Source organism: Panulirus ornatus, chromosome 4 (genome assembly GCF_036320965.1).
Source record: "Panulirus ornatus isolate Po-2019 chromosome 4, ASM3632096v1, whole genome shotgun sequence".
Taxonomy (NCBI): domain Eukaryota; kingdom Metazoa; phylum Arthropoda; class Malacostraca; order Decapoda; family Palinuridae; genus Panulirus; species Panulirus ornatus.
This window is the reverse complement of record NC_092227.1, coordinates 50,528,280-50,543,980: the sequence shown is the minus strand read 5'-3', so window position 1 is coordinate 50,543,980 and position 15,701 is coordinate 50,528,280. Positions and strand designations below refer to the sequence as shown.

At 40.4% G+C, this 15,701-nt stretch overlaps 1 protein-coding gene across 8 annotated transcripts in view; it reads left to right on the top strand.

Annotated features, from left to right (window-relative positions):
• The window catches only part of LOC139766161 (sodium channel protein 1 brain-like), a 940,735-nt gene that overhangs the window by 766,456 nt on the left and 158,578 nt on the right, over nucleotides 1–15,701 (top strand). For 6 of the 8 annotated variants that reach the window (XM_071694434.1, XM_071694479.1, XM_071694461.1 and 3 more), the window contains one exon: nucleotides 5,672–5,823. In XM_071694434.1, the coding sequence (XP_071550535.1) occupies nucleotides 5,672–5,823 (152 nt within the window). Of the gene's footprint in view, nucleotides 1–5,671; nucleotides 5,828–15,701 lie in introns of those variants that run through there. The other 2 variants (XM_071694448.1, XM_071694487.1) reach the window with 2 other exon arrangements.

Genomic DNA, 15,701 nt, shown 5'->3' with positions numbered 1-15,701 from the left:
CATCATCAGGCAGTGAAAGTCCCCAGAACACCATCAGGCAGTGAGAGTCCCCAGAACGTTATCAGTCATCAGGCAGTCAGAGTCGCCAGGACATTAGTTGATCCATTGGTTATAAACAGACTTGTGAGATACAGGTCATTAACTTCATCATTAATATCATATTCTAAATAAGTAAGGAACTTTCCATCATTATAGTTCACCGTCATTATGGTTCACATTCATAAAAACTCATCGTTAGCAGAGGCCCGGTGATGAGTTCTCGTCTTGGGAGGTAATTCTGTATCTAGACACACCCGTCAGATGCCCACTCAAGTGCTTGTTTAGAATACCAGATGACCAGCCTCTGTCCATCAGTGCCCGCTTAAACAAGACCAGCGCCGAATCTTTTGGCTTACTCATCTCTTATGGCATCATTTTGGAATGCATTGCTATCAAAAAAACGACTAAGTCTCAGGCAGATTGATCACACTCGATAACTTGTTACAGTAAATCCTCCACTTGATCAGATATATGGAAGAAGGGATGTTTGTTAGCCACCAGTATACTCTTAAACCATTGGTTTTTTTTGGGCCATTTCCCTTGTGACATGCAGTTGCCAAAAGTTGGCGGAGTAGGTCATGTTCAGGTGTTTTCCGTCCGCGTGAAGAATTTCACATAGCAGACACTGACCAGATTAATATATGCCTTCCTCTCTAGCATGGAGGGGAAGTTATAAGGATTACATCCTACAGTGATTCTCTAGGATGCTGAGCAACAGTTATAACCTCGAAAACAGTTATATTTGCCACGTTCACGTCTGGACTCCAACCCACCCCAGTTTGAAGCTACTATTGAAAACCCTAGATTTCGTCCATGAAAGTCTGCTGATGGTGAGGTGAACACCTCAAAAATAGAACATTTTAATTTTTTCCCCGTGATATGTTGATAGAATACCATAGACCATAGAAGCCAGTAATTTGAGTTAATTGGGAAATAGAACAGCGGTTAATATATCTATTTATTTACAGATAGGAAAACACTGTAGATCATTCAGTTCGATATGTCTCCGGTTACCTACGAAGGTATCCAGTCCAGTCTCCCGCCAGTATACTGCAAACACACCTGTATGCTAACTTAACCCATCTCGCTCGCAGGCCCGTCAGTTAATCTCTCACTTCATTCGAGTCCCCTTTTCCCATTTTCCATATTTATGTTGTGTCTATACTTCCTTAGCAATACCTTCTACAACCATTTTTCATACATTTTTATACCATTTCAGAGCCCCAGCCCTCATTTTGTAAACACCCATTTTTCTCTGTCATACCGTTGGACGAATGGAAAATTTTCCACCGTCTACATTCTCTTCTTCCTTACCATTCATTTCCTGTTCCTTCCCCATCTTTCGTTCCTTTTCTTTTCTTCCATCTTCTGTACTAGTCTTCCTTCTGCTATTGTTCCACCTCCTCCTCGTTGATTGTCACATAATGGACATAGCACATTTTTTGAAATTCTTCCCCTTTTCAGAATTTCATCCCACCATATTTCGTGTTCAGAATAATTGCAAAGTTGATATTGATAGAGTCAAAAACTCTTTCATGAAAACAGTGTACTTCCTCCACACATAAATCTTTCTGGATTTTGACCAAAGTTTCTCCTACAACTTCTGCAATTAGACTTTCCTCCTCTGACAGGCTGTGGCATAAGTCTTTGCTTTCTAGACTTCGTTAGTGGTCACTTCACAGCTAGGCTTTCATGGAGCAATTTTTCCCTTTTATCAGTCAACAACGGTGTCCCACTTCTGTCCTGTTGCTTACACTCTTTCTTTCTCCATAAATGATCTTTCTTCAGCCTATAACCTGTTTACTCTCACGACGATGGTTCTGCTTCACGTACTTCAACCTCACAGTGATACTTATTGTGTTTTCGCACAGCAATAATGCAATTCCTCAATATCTTTCTAAACGCCACTTATTTCCCCACTGTTAGACAACGAACGCCACAATTCAGTCCCGCAGTAACGTAAACACTCTGGCCATAACCATAACCTCCACTCTTACAAAAAGATACAGAATTTTCACAAATCCTGGGTTCTCATCCCATTAACTTTCTGGATGTCACTTTTCTTCATCCATCCGTTTCCACCCGCCTTGATGCCGCTTCTCTCTCTCTCTCTCTCTCTCTCTCTCTCTCTCTCTCTCTCTCTCTCTCTCTCTCTCTCTCTCTCTCTCTCTCTCTCTCTCTCCTATTCTATGAGTATTATTTCCACCACTGGTCGCACAACACACGACTTCCTACTGCATCCCATAACTTGTGTGTGGAGGCCAGCCACACGAGGAGTGACCAATGATACCTCCTTCCTTCCTTCCTTCCTTCCTTCCTTCCTTCCTTCCTCAGGCAGCCGTAACCTCTTCCTGTAACCATTCCTCCCTCTCGGAGTTAGGTGTACGAGCGATCTAGCACAGCTCAGATTAATCTCTTCATAACTTTCCTCTTACTCTTTATTTGTCCTTTCATCCGAGATGGCCTTGACTGGAGCACAGTTTTGTTCGTGTGCTAATGCTAGTATTAAGAAGAATGGTAAGACATGCTTCCAGCTACATACCGACAAAGGAATATATGAAAAGAAGCCCTTTTCTAATCGGCGTATACTGGCATGAAGAGCAGAAAAGTGGTAATTAATATTTTGTCACATGAAGTGTTGGACAAATACTACAAAACTATCACACACACACACACACACACACACACACACACACACACACACACACACACACAGATGCACACACACACATTTACTGATTCGGGAAATACATCACTGTTAGAAAATTTGTCCCTCCACAAGGGGAGAGCGTCTCTGGAAAACACAATTGACCTTCAGTGATAGTACTGACATAGCCCCTCGAGTAGTTTTCGTTCCAATATGAGACTAGGTAAATTATGAAAGCGTTGCCCGTGACTACATCCTCTCTCTGCATTATATAGTGATGGAAGTTAGTTTTCCTCGTGCACCTCACCATCAGGGGTCAGACAGTAACGCTCGCGCTTGTTGCAAGTGACCTTGAACGTATTTCACTCTTATTCTCGATGTCGTTTCAGCATTTTAGCAGCTGAGACTGAAGATGCTTGTTAGCGTCAAGCATTCCTCGATAAAGGGAGGGTTTCCTGTACATTCAGCTCATATTATGATATCTCGAGTCCAGCGTGAGTCTCTGACAAGAGACATAGGCTTCCAGTGGTGAAAAGTCTTGTTTTACATTCCATATCTTTCACCCGCGAACCCAGTAAACAAGATGAACTTCCCGGTTTAATTAACTTGCCTCTCTCTCTCTAGTACCAAAGTAAGACGGAGATCACTGTCATTTTAACAATCCTTTCATCCTATCCTGACTGTCTGTGTAAATTTGCCCTCTCTTATCCATTATAATTCACAGAATCTCTAATGGATTCATCATAATTCATAAAGTATTAGAAGACAATAGGACATATTACAGATCCTCACCAATCAGGTTTGTTACAGCTGTATTATAAATGCTAGCTAATGAATATTGATAAGCAACACTGCAGGCTTAAACCCCCCTCCCCCACCCCTCTGACCCTCCTTACATGTTTAGATTTGATGTTAGTGTAATTCAAATCTGCTCCTGTGCACTGACTTAGGCATACTGAGTGTTCTGTAGAGTAGCGTAGCACTTGTTGACACTGTGTATTGCTGGCTGCATTCTGAGCTCGTAATGATAATAATCTTGAGTCTGATTAATATTTACAAGTATCTGATCGTCAGTTTGGCTTTGAGAGCATCGTCGAATATGGCCACCAATTGCATGCACTGCTATCACTGTTATGCTTTTTTTTGAGTTCTTGGATTTTATGGAATGCTCCTTAACGATTTAGATGAAATAAAGACGAAAGTGTAAAATCCAAGATTAATGTTTGTGTCTTGTAGCCATGTCACATGTTTGTTTGTTTGTCTGTCTGTCTGTGTTTGTTTGTTTGTATGTTTGTGCTTCTTGGTTGTTGGTGCTGCCGCTGCTGGCGCTGCTGCTGCTGCTGCTGTGTCTTCTCTTGGATGGTTGCTGAATATTGTTGTGATTTATTTGAAGATGATATCATTATGATGCATTGTTGCAGAAGATGATCAAGCACAATCTTTAATTTCGTCTGTTTGGGAGTCATACATAGATTATGATGCTGCCTTAGACAGAGAGATACCAGTAAACCACATGCAGTTCTTTCCCAAGGTCTAACTGTACATCTCAAATTCCTTTACTCCATGTGACGAAAGTTGTAGCTACTTCTGTATTTGAAAAAGAAATGTATATTTTCTGCTTCTCACAAGTATTTTCAACCTAGCCAAATGTTCCAAGCACATCTTATATGCACAAGGTCACGGGGCGTATGGTAGCCATGCCACCCTATTGTCTTCTTCAGTACTGAAATAACGTCCTTTTTTTTCTATCTTAATTCGTCACGTGCATCTCTGCCTGTAAGCAGTTTTATTTCAAAAATCACATCTGCACATACTTCTGCTGGTCCGGTCATTCCTTGGGAAAATAAATTGTTTAAGCTTATCGAGAGACTGGATGTGTAAAACCATAATACCAGACTTCCAGATTTGCTGTTATTCTTCATGAATTTGGTGATGTCTCGAGTCCAGATGGTACTTGAACATGTCGTCATATATGGATGTTTCTGTGATAAGGAATGGAAACCAATACAAGACACGTTGTTTGATGTTCTCGTCACAGTACAAGGTATATGACGACACCTAAGCTGCTCCACTCTAACAGTGTCTGTTTTCAGTAATGGTTCAAGGAAAAGATCCACAATTAAGTTGTTCAACCAATGATTTTTCGTAAGCACTTATATAATAAAGCATTGTTTGAACTAATAATGATTATAATGATGATAATAACTAATAATTATATTTACTAGTAATGAAAACGATGATAATAATAGGTTAAGGTGTAATAACAATCAGTACTATCACTACTAATATTGGTTATACAGTAATTATAATGAAACAAATATAATAATAATATGATAATGATAATATGATAATGATAGTAATAATAATAATAATGATAATAATAATAATAGATAAATCCTCTCAATGCATGTCAAGATTGTTTGCTAATGTCCCTTGGCATCCATGTAAACATAATCAAAAAGAAAATAAACCTGTTTTATTCAGGTCATATACCTTTATGATCGCTCATGTCTTCAACCCCTGTTGCACCCTGATAAATATTTCATATGTTCCATGTACTTCTGGTGAGGTCTTTGCACAGACTTATATCCAAGACCTCGGATATTCTTAGCCAGAGGTTACAAACTCCACTCAGTCTTGTCTGTGGCCTCGGTGCCTTTATTTGTCCAGTCCAATCCTTGTGTTTTCCCCAGTAAACGTTGATGTGTTATATTCTCTAAAGAAAGACCCTCTCAGATGACCATATTACGTATCCTATGTCATCCTAATATAAGCCCTGGAGATTATTGACATATCCCATCCAGTCCTCGATCAGCCTTGGATATCACTGACATGTCTGTCCGTCTCCTCGTCTGTCTCCTCCACTTCTGTGTGTGAGGCGTACGCGCCCGCCCTCAGCCCTCTCACCTGCACGGCCGCCTGCAGTGTCTGCACTGAGCACCTTCGGGCGAGCCATACCGCCGACTAACGCTCAAAGTTTCCTAGTTCCCCCCTCAGCTCAAGATGCAGATGGAGGAGAAGTTTAAGAAGCAGTTCCCAACACGCAAGGAGCTGGAGATTGTCTCTTCAACCCGACGCTGGAAGAAGATGGACTCGGCGGCGAAAACCATCCAGCAGGCTTGGCGCGCCTTCTTGAAGTAAGTCTACTGGAAGGTGCTGTATCTAGTTCTGGAAAGTGACCAAAGTCTTTTGCTGTGACGCGCACACATGTCTACAGATGATCAGACACTCTTAAAAGGTATGTATGTATGTGTCAGCGTGTGTACAAGAAGTATATATATATATATATATATATATATATATATATATATATATATATATATATATATATATATATACACACCCCTTTTCATAGGACTCCTGCAGCTTCAAAGCCTGCGCTGCTCTCAGTAGCAGAGACAAGATAGAACCCTCTGAAGCAAGTTCTTTGAAACCCCGCCAAACGTGACTTTTCACTCGATGAAACCTCATATAAGCGAGTCCGGTAAACACACACACACACACACACACACACACACACACACACACATGTTAGGCAAGTAAGAACTGATTTGGTTCCCTGTGGAGTGGACGAAGTTGTGGGATTATGTTATGTATATTTCCCAACTCCTGACTCGACCTTTTCGCTGTTTAACCTTTTTATGGCAGTTTCTCGTCTTTTGCCTGGAAAGATTTCCAGATAGGTAGTTGAAAGTTTTTTATATCCCAGTTTTGTGCTTCTAGGACGAAGATGCGTGAAAAAAATATGAGTTGGCCCTAGATGATGCAACAGTCGTTGACACCTATTTACGTTTATGCGTAGTTATACTGCATATGGCTCATCTACATTTTCAGAAAATGTGTACTTTTAGGTTAACATGGAAGGCATTTATTGCTCAAAAACAAGTATCGATTGAATGTGCCTTCATAGAAGTTAATAAGTATTCATATGACATTTGTTTCCCGCCTTACGTCATCGTCCATTGAGCTGGTGCATATGGAAAATATTTGTAAAAGTGGAGATTAGTGTTTGGTTATGGTGAAGCGGAAGTGACAGTGATACAAATTCAAGATCATGTCAGGCAGTGTATCGTTTATTACTAGGTAATCAATATGATCATATTCACGCCCTCTCCATTCTGTGAAAGATTAGTGTCCACCTAGTCCTGCGTGCGTGAATTTGATGGTGTAATACAAACGTATTTTCTAAACTTCATCTTCCAATAACTAGCGCCGCAAAATAATCATAAGTTTATATATATATATATATATATATATATATATATATATATATATATATATATATATATATATATATATATATATATTACCTCCAATAGCCAGACCCGAGCCCAGGACCTTCCGTGTGATAGTCAGCAACGCTAACCGGTAGGCTGTGGTTGCCCTTAATTCAGAAATAACTATTCGATTACAAGTAATCAAATACACTTCATCTCGCATCCAAGAGCAACAGGGTCTACACCAGTCAAACTCCATCGGGCTCACATTACCAGTGGGGTGCTATTACGTGTGTGACGGGGTGGCAACGGGAATAGATTGAGGCAGCAAGTGTGTACATGTGTATATATGTAATGTCCGTGCATTTATATGCCTGTATACGTTGAAATGTATATGTATATACATGTGCATGTGTGGGCGTTTATGTATATGCATTTGTATGTGGGTGTGTGAGTTGGGCCATTCCTCGTCTGTTTCCTTGCGCTACCTCGCTAACGCGGGACACGGCGGTTAAGTATAATGAATATAAATAATATATATATATATATATATATATATATATATATATATATATATATATATATATATATATATCAGGTGTGAGAAATACTTAGAAAAACAAATGGATTTGTATGTAGCATTTATGGATCTGGAGAAGGCGTATGGTGTGGGAGTTAAGTTGCTAGAAGCAGTGAAATTTTTTTTATCGAGGACGTAAGGCATGTGTACGAGTATGAAGAAAGGAAAGTGATTGGTTCCCAGTGAATGTCTGTTTGCGGCAGGGGTGTGTGATGTCTCCATAGTTGTTTGACGTGTTTATGGATGGGGTTGTTAGGGAGGTGAATGCAAGAATTTTGGAGAGAGGGGCAAGTATGCCATTCTGTTGTGGATGAGAGGGCTGATGATACAACGCTGGTGGCTGAATCGTGTGAGAAATTGCAGAAATTGGTGATTGAGTTTGGTAAAGTGTGTGACAGAAGAAAGCTGAGTAAATATGAATAAGAGCAAGGTTATTAGGTTCACTAGGGTTGAGGGACAAGGAAATTGGGAGGTAAGTTTGAATGGAGAAAAACTGAAGGAAGTGAAGTGTTTTAGATATCTGGGAGTGGGTTTGGCAGCGGATGGAACCATGTCTTCAAGCGGAAGTGTCACAGGGTGAGGGAGGGGTCAAAGGTGCTGTGAGCGTTGAAGAATCTTTGGAAGACTAGAACGTTGTCTAGGAGAGCAAAAATGGTTATGTTTGAAGAAATAGTGATTCCAACAATGTTATATGGTTGTGAAGCATGGGCGATAGATAGGGTTGTGCGGAAGGGGGTGGATGTGTTGGAAATGAGATGTTTGGGGACCATATTTGGCGTGAGGTGGTTTGATCGGGTAAGTAATAATAGGGTAAGAGAGATGTGAGGTAATAAAAAGAGTGTGGTTGAGAGAGCAGAAGAGGGTGTATTGAAATGGTTTGGTCACATAGAGAGAATGAGTGAGGAAAAATTGACATATGTCTGTGTATGCATATGTATGTATACGTTGAAATGTATTGGTATGTATATGTGCGTGTGTGAGAGTTTATGTATATACGTACATGTGTTCCTATAAGTCCACTCATAGGTATATCTTGATCACGCGCAAAATTGTGATCCTTTCCAACGTACATGTGTATGTGGGTGGGCTGGGCCATTCTTTCCTGTTTCCTTGCGCTACCTCGCTAACGCGGGAGACAGCGTCAAAGTGTAATAAATATGTATGTATGGATATAGTTGTGCGCAGGAGGATGGATGTGCTGGAAATGAGATGTTTGAGGACAGTGTGTGGTGTGAGGTGGTTTGATCGAGTGAGTAACGTAAGGGTAAGAGAGATGTGTGGAAATAAAAAGAGCGTGGTTGAGAGAGCAGAAGAGGGTGTTTTGAAGTGGTTTGGGCACATGGAGAGAATGAGTGAGGAAAGATTGACCAAGAGGATATATGTGTCGGAGGTGGAGGGAACGAGAAGAGGAAGACCAAATTGGAGGTGGAAAGATGGAGTGAAAAAGATTTTGTGTGATCGGGGCCTGAACATGCAGGAGGGTGAAAGGAGGGCAAGGAATAGAGTGAATTGGAGCGATGTGGTATACCGGGGTTGACGTGCTGTCAGTGGATTGAATCAAGGCATGTGAAGCGTCTGGGGTAAACCATGGAAAGCTGTGTAGGTATGTATATTTGCGTGTGTGGACGTATGTATATACATGTGTATGGGGGGGGGGGTTGGGCCATTTCTTTCGTCTGTTTCCTTGCGCCACCTCGCAAACGCGGGAGACAGCGACAAAGTATAATAAATAATAGATAAATATATATATATATATATATATATATATATATATATATATATATATATATATATATATATATATATATATTTAGATATCTGGGAGTGGATCTGGCAGTGGATGGAACCATGGAAGCGGAAGTGGATCATAGGGTGGGGGAGGGGGCGAAAATTCTGGGAACTTTGAAGAATGTGTGGAAGTCGAGAACATTATCTCGGAAAGCAAAAATGGGTATGTTTGAAGGAATAGTGGTTCCAACAATGTTGTATGGTTGCGAGGCGTGGGCTATGGATAGAGTTGTGCGCAGGAGGATGGATGTGCTGGAAATGAGATGTTTGAGGACAATGTGTGGTGTGAGGTGGTTTGATCGAGTAAGTAACGTAAGGGTAAGAGAGATGTGTGGAAATAAAAAGAGCGTGGTTGAGAGAGCAGAAGAGGGTGTTTTGAAATGGTTTGGGCACATGGAGAGAATGAGTGAGGAAAGATTGACCAAGAGGATATATGTGTCGGAGGTGGAGGGAACGAGGAGAAGAGGGAGACCAAATTGGAGGTGGAAAGATGGAGTAAAAAAGATTTTGTGTGATCGGGGCCTGAACATGCAGGAGGTTGAAAGGAGGGCAAGGAATAGAGTGAATTGGAGCGATGTGGTATACCGGGGTTGACGTGATGTCAGTGGATTGAATCGGGGCATGTGAAGCGTCTGGGGTAAACCATGGAAAGCTGTGTAGGTATGTATATTTTGCGTGTGTGGACGTATGTATATATATGTGTATGGGGGTGAGTTGGGCCATTTCTTTCGTCTGTTTCCTTGCGCTACCTCGCAAACGCGGGAGACAGCGACAAAAAAAAAAAAAAAAAAATATATATATATATATATATATATATATATATATATATATATATATATATATATGTGTGTGTGTGTGTGTGTGTGAGTGTGTGTGTGTGTGTGTGGTCATGCATTGACATATCTTCTAATGTGCAGTTCTGAGGTATTCATCCAGCATGCTTTCGCATATATATGTACTCCGGCAGACCCTGAGCTTTGGTTCAGTTACAACTTCGATAAACCGATTAACTTCTCGAGTACATCTGACAGTACTCCTTTACTGATCCGCTGATCAGATTCACAATTTTGTTATGTTCATATCCAGTCATAATGTCCATGTATGTTAAGTTCACATTCAGTCATATTTTCCGTTTATGTTCTCACATCCATTGGCGATGTGTCTTTGCCAGTGTTGGTTGCCAGTAGAACTTAATATTCATACTAACTTTCCCGAGGTGTAATGTGAAGACGAAGTAGTATCGTGTACGTATAACATACTACCAGACATACATATTAAACCTTTCTTCCGGATCATTTAATCTTACAAACTATTTTTCGGAAGTTTAACTAATTGGGTGAGGGAAGACATTGTACCAGTTCTCAGCTCAGCGGGAAACTTTGAGCCAAGTTAGTCTTAACAAGGGTTTGTAATCTCACTCAGTGTCTGATCCCAACTTGCTAATGAATCACAGTGTTTAGTAATATTGATGAATCTCATTTTCATACATGCTTCAGTGATATTGAGCAGTAACTCTTTTGACGCCAAGAAAAATTCGAGATGGATCATGTCATAAACCGGCATATAGTCCTCTCAACTGTTAAAAGTGTTTGTGTTAAAGTTGATTGTGTTTGAGGGCCAGCATACTGTACTCAGTAGTACTTTTGGTCACTTTGACCATAAATACCCAAAAGAAGTTTTGATAATCCTTTTGTGGGTTTCTGTGAATCTCGCTCATCAAACCCCCTCACCATAGCCACGCTCCACTACCACCACCAACCCCACCTAGAAGTAGCAAGATACATTTTGCTTTGGATTAAAAGTAGTATGGAGTTGGGGAAAAAAATCTTTGGAGGGACCAGGAGTTAAGAATTCTGCTGGAGAAGAAGTAATACTAGCACAGTGCCATTGTCTGAAAAGACAGAAATTGGAAATAAGATATGGTGGGATGGAAGGAAGATACAGATTACTGGGTAGCACACTCAGGAAGGAAACTGGCTTATCAAAGAATGTGGTGTAAGACTGGCAGAATGATGAAGCTATAATAAGTTGGTAATAAAAGGGGGGGGAAATGCTGTTTTGAAAAGTTTGTTGGAAGGGATGGTACATTCAATGCCCAGTATATATGCCAGTGAAACATGGTGACTTTAGTGGTGGTAGGAGTTTTTTTTTTATGAAGAATTAGCAAAACAGAATGACGCATGATGAAACTGTGCATGATTATCAGGGTTAGGCACTTGAATGAAAAGTGAGATAATTCAGATATGTAAAATTATGTGAGTGGAGAGGATGCCAACATCAGGGTATGTGAGTTGATGGCATGCAGGACCTTCATAGCAACACCTCAGTTAAGGCAACAGGATAGAGTGAAGCAGTAAACATGAGAGCTTGGTACATTATTCGGGAAACTTGCAAAAGTACATGAAGACTATAGTGGTGAAGGCTTCAAGCATGCCTCCCCAAGAACATAACCATAAGGAACTGTTGAAGGTAAGACCCCGTATTTTGATATCTTTTTGAACTATGATTGCTTGTGAATGATGGTCATGGTATTGTAATATCAGAGACCACAGCTGCTGGATGTAATGTAAAAGAGATGTAAAATATTCATCAGTATACCTGAACCCACGCCACCTGGTTTCAGTCCTCCCCTTTTTCTGAAATTCTTATTGTCTGATAACACATACTGTGAAGGGGAGGACCCCACTGATGACACACTGGTAAATGAAGGTGGAGGACTGGAGGTAAGCACTGATTTTCATTGACTAGAAAACATCAAGGTATGTATACTTGTCTCAGATGTTATCTTAGATATGCAGCAAAGAAACTGCCATAGGAATGATCACTTAAAGATCAAGTGTAATCATCCAGGACTCATTCATTTGTGATAATCTGTAAAATACACTGAATGACATCACGTTAGGAAAAGATGTATATTTCTTTCATTTGTCATCCCAAAGCCTCGGCTGATCAGTATCATTAGAATGAGAACAACTTTTTGCCAAATTTTTTATCATCCCCTGCATTGATGTGTTTGTCTCATAGCACCGTTGATGCAGGTCTTCCTGGGGTAAGTCTTGTTATATTTAGTATGCAAGATATACAGACTGTAGCTCAGTAGTGAGATAGGTCATTATTATTTTAAACCTCACTTTGGTGTCGTCAGACTTAGTAATGTTGTTAGACATTGAAAACTGACTAGTTCTACCGTTTCTGTAGTCCTTTTTTTTTTGACAAAACACGTTAATTCATCTTCATCTCCCTTTCCTCGCATATTAGCTCTTTGCCATAGACATTTTTCACCAGCATCTCTGAATATTCAGTTGCCCCACTGTTACCCATACACACCGCCTGAGACCTACACCATTAATAGCTATGCACAACGTTTGCGATCTTACAGAAAAAACAGACGATCAGATGATGCTTACGACTCCTCAGAGGACTCAAATGAGGAGCCCGAGTTGCAGCTGCAGAACCTCGATTAATGTCCACCCTCATCTGTAATGTAACTTTGGATCCATGATTGCTTTATTGGCTGTTTACAGCTGTGATGTAACTTTAGAGTAAAAGTTACTATAGTTGTTCTTTACTCACAGTATTCTAGCGTTTGGTTACTGACATTGTTGGTCTATTCACCTTAGATCATCATACAAGTAGCAGCTGAAATTTGTTTATGTCGCAAATCATACCTTGATGGTAGATGATGCTTGTAGCTTGATTAACTACTTGGTATATGCAGGTTACTAAAATCAACAATGCGTCATGTAGTAAGTGATTAAGTGCAGAATGTACTTGTGGTTTACAGTAAATGTCACTGAAAATCTTTGAAGAGGATTACCTGTAATGCATTTACCATGATCTTGCTGTACACTTTGCTTCTGTTTCAGTGGCTTTGGCAGACTTTGCTTGATTGTGACAAGTGCTGTATACACGCAAACTGTTCTGTTTTTTAACAGGAGATGGACTGGTGTAAAGATTGTTGGTAAAAGGAAGTATATGTGTACAGCATTTTGCATCTTGAAAAAAAAGATAATTCTGTGTAAAATATATATCATGTGATGGTATGAAAGCAGGTTAAGACAGCAATTTTTCGTGGAAAAAAGAATGCCATTAAAGCAGTATATAGGACCTGAATTAGAATGATTTGGCTGAAGACGAAGAAAGACATTGCTCCTGTGACTTTTATATGTGTTACAAGGATGTAAAACGTTAGGGATATGGGAAGCTGATGCACTGATGTTAATGGTAAAGACTGTAAGGCAGGATCTTCCCTGCAGGAAGAATTGAAGGCAAGGCTCTGCCATGCGTGCAGAAGTGATGGCCAGTATCTATCCTGCAGCCAGAATCGTAAATTGCAATTTGTATAGTAAGCAACTCTGGACGTGAGAATCTATCCTACAAGACTGAACAGTAAGTAATATATTCTGCTGACAGGATTTGTCCTGGAAGCAGATCTCTCTTGTAGGCAGACCTGGAAACTAGGAATTATCCTGTGAAAAGGACTGGAAGCTAGGAGGTATCTTGCAGGTATAACTGGAAACCTGGGTTCCTCCTGCAGGTTGGACTGGGAGTTGATGTCTGTCCAAGCAGGTCTGGAAGTTAAATGATTGTTCTGTTGACAGATCTTTTGAGTAATATCAAAATTTTGAGAAATAATTTGTTGTATGGGATCAATAAGAATATCGTAGGGGATGGAAATTGAACATGAGTGCAGATATGAAAAGTAATGACAAAAGGTGTAACTGTAGCAGAACAGGTACGAAGAAAACTTACAGTGAGGTGCAAAAGAAGTGTATCACAAATGAGAGATGTGCAAAGACCATGGTATTCAGAAGAGGGAGATAGTAGATATGGATTAGCACAAGAACAAAAGCTCAACGACTAAAAACATCCATTACAGGATTTATTATAAAAGTAGATACAAAAATCTGAGATGGTATGGGCAGATAAGGTGAGGGTTTCTTGTGTCTTTGGATCTAGTCATTATTAGGGGTTACGATTGGGTTCAGATCTTGAGTGAAAGGGGGCAACAGAGAGAAAAAATGAAAAATAAGTATTGTAATTTAAGAAAAATTTTGAAGACAAATCCTGCATTCTTCCTTGATAGAGTTGAGTCAGAACTGGGCAGACTTTTAAACACTCCCAGGCTAATGTCAGAACTTGACTAACTTCCCTTATGCTGCAATGTTGGTTCACTTCCCTCTTTCTGTTGGTGTATATGTAGGTTTTTGCTCCCAAGAGCTGGCTGCTTGTGTACCTCTACCACTAGCTACACCATGCAATACTCGGCACCTCCCTGCATCACATGATTACTGTGTGGCCATTAGCGATTCAAGGATGGGCCATTTTGATAACCTTTTCTATCCTTACACCTCAAAGCTTTGGAACTCTCTATCCTCTCATATTTTCTCAATAACTATGACCTGGCATGTTCCAAAAGACAGGTTTTTCACTTCCTCCAGTTTTCATAAGGACTTGCCCCTTTTTTCTTCTTTTTCCCTTTCATTAACCTCTCTGTATATCAATTAAGGCTCAGCATGATGTGGACTATTGTCTGTGACTGGAGCCTCCAACATGAAAAAAAAATATTGAGGTTAGATTTGATTTTGTTGTAAAGAAATATAATGAAGCCCAGTACCTTAATTTGAACTAACAGATAGAGATGCTCTGTGGAAGGTATCAAGAATATATGGTGTGGGAGGCAAGTTGTTAGAAGAAGTGAAAAGTTTTTATCGAGGATGTAAGGCATGTGTACGTGTAGGAAGAGAGGAAAGTGATTGGTTCTCAGTGAATGTAGGTTTGCGGCAGGGGTGTGTGATGTCTCCATGGTTGTTTAATTTGTTTATGGATGGGGTTGTTAGGGAGGTGAATGCAAGAGTTTTGGAAAGAGGGGCAAGTATGAAGTCTGTTGGGGATGAGAGAGCTTGGGAAGTGAGTCAGTTGTTGTTCGCTGATGATACAGTGCTGGTGGCTGATTCATGTGAGAAACTGCAGAAGCTGGTGACTGAGTTTGGTAAAGTGTGTGAAAGAAGAAAGTTAAGAGTAAATGTGAATAAGAGCAAGGTAATTAGGTACAGTAGGGTTGAGGGTCAAGTCAATTGGGAGGTAAGTTTGAATGGAGAAAAACTGGAGGAAGTAAACTGTTGTAGATATCTGGGAGTGGATCTGGCAGCGGATGGAACCATGGAAGCGGAAGTGGATCATAGGGTGGGGGATGGGGGCGAAAATCCTGGAAGCCTTGAAGAATGTGTGGAAGTCGAGAACATTATCTCGGAAAGCAAAAATGGGTATGTTTGAAGGAATAGTGGTTCCAACAATGTTGTATGGTTGCGAGGCGTGGGCTATGGATAGAGTTGTGCGCAGGAGGGTGGATGTGCTGGAAATGAGATGTTTGAGGACAATGTGTGGTGTGAGGTGGTTTGATCGAGTGAGTAACGTAAGGGTAAGAGAG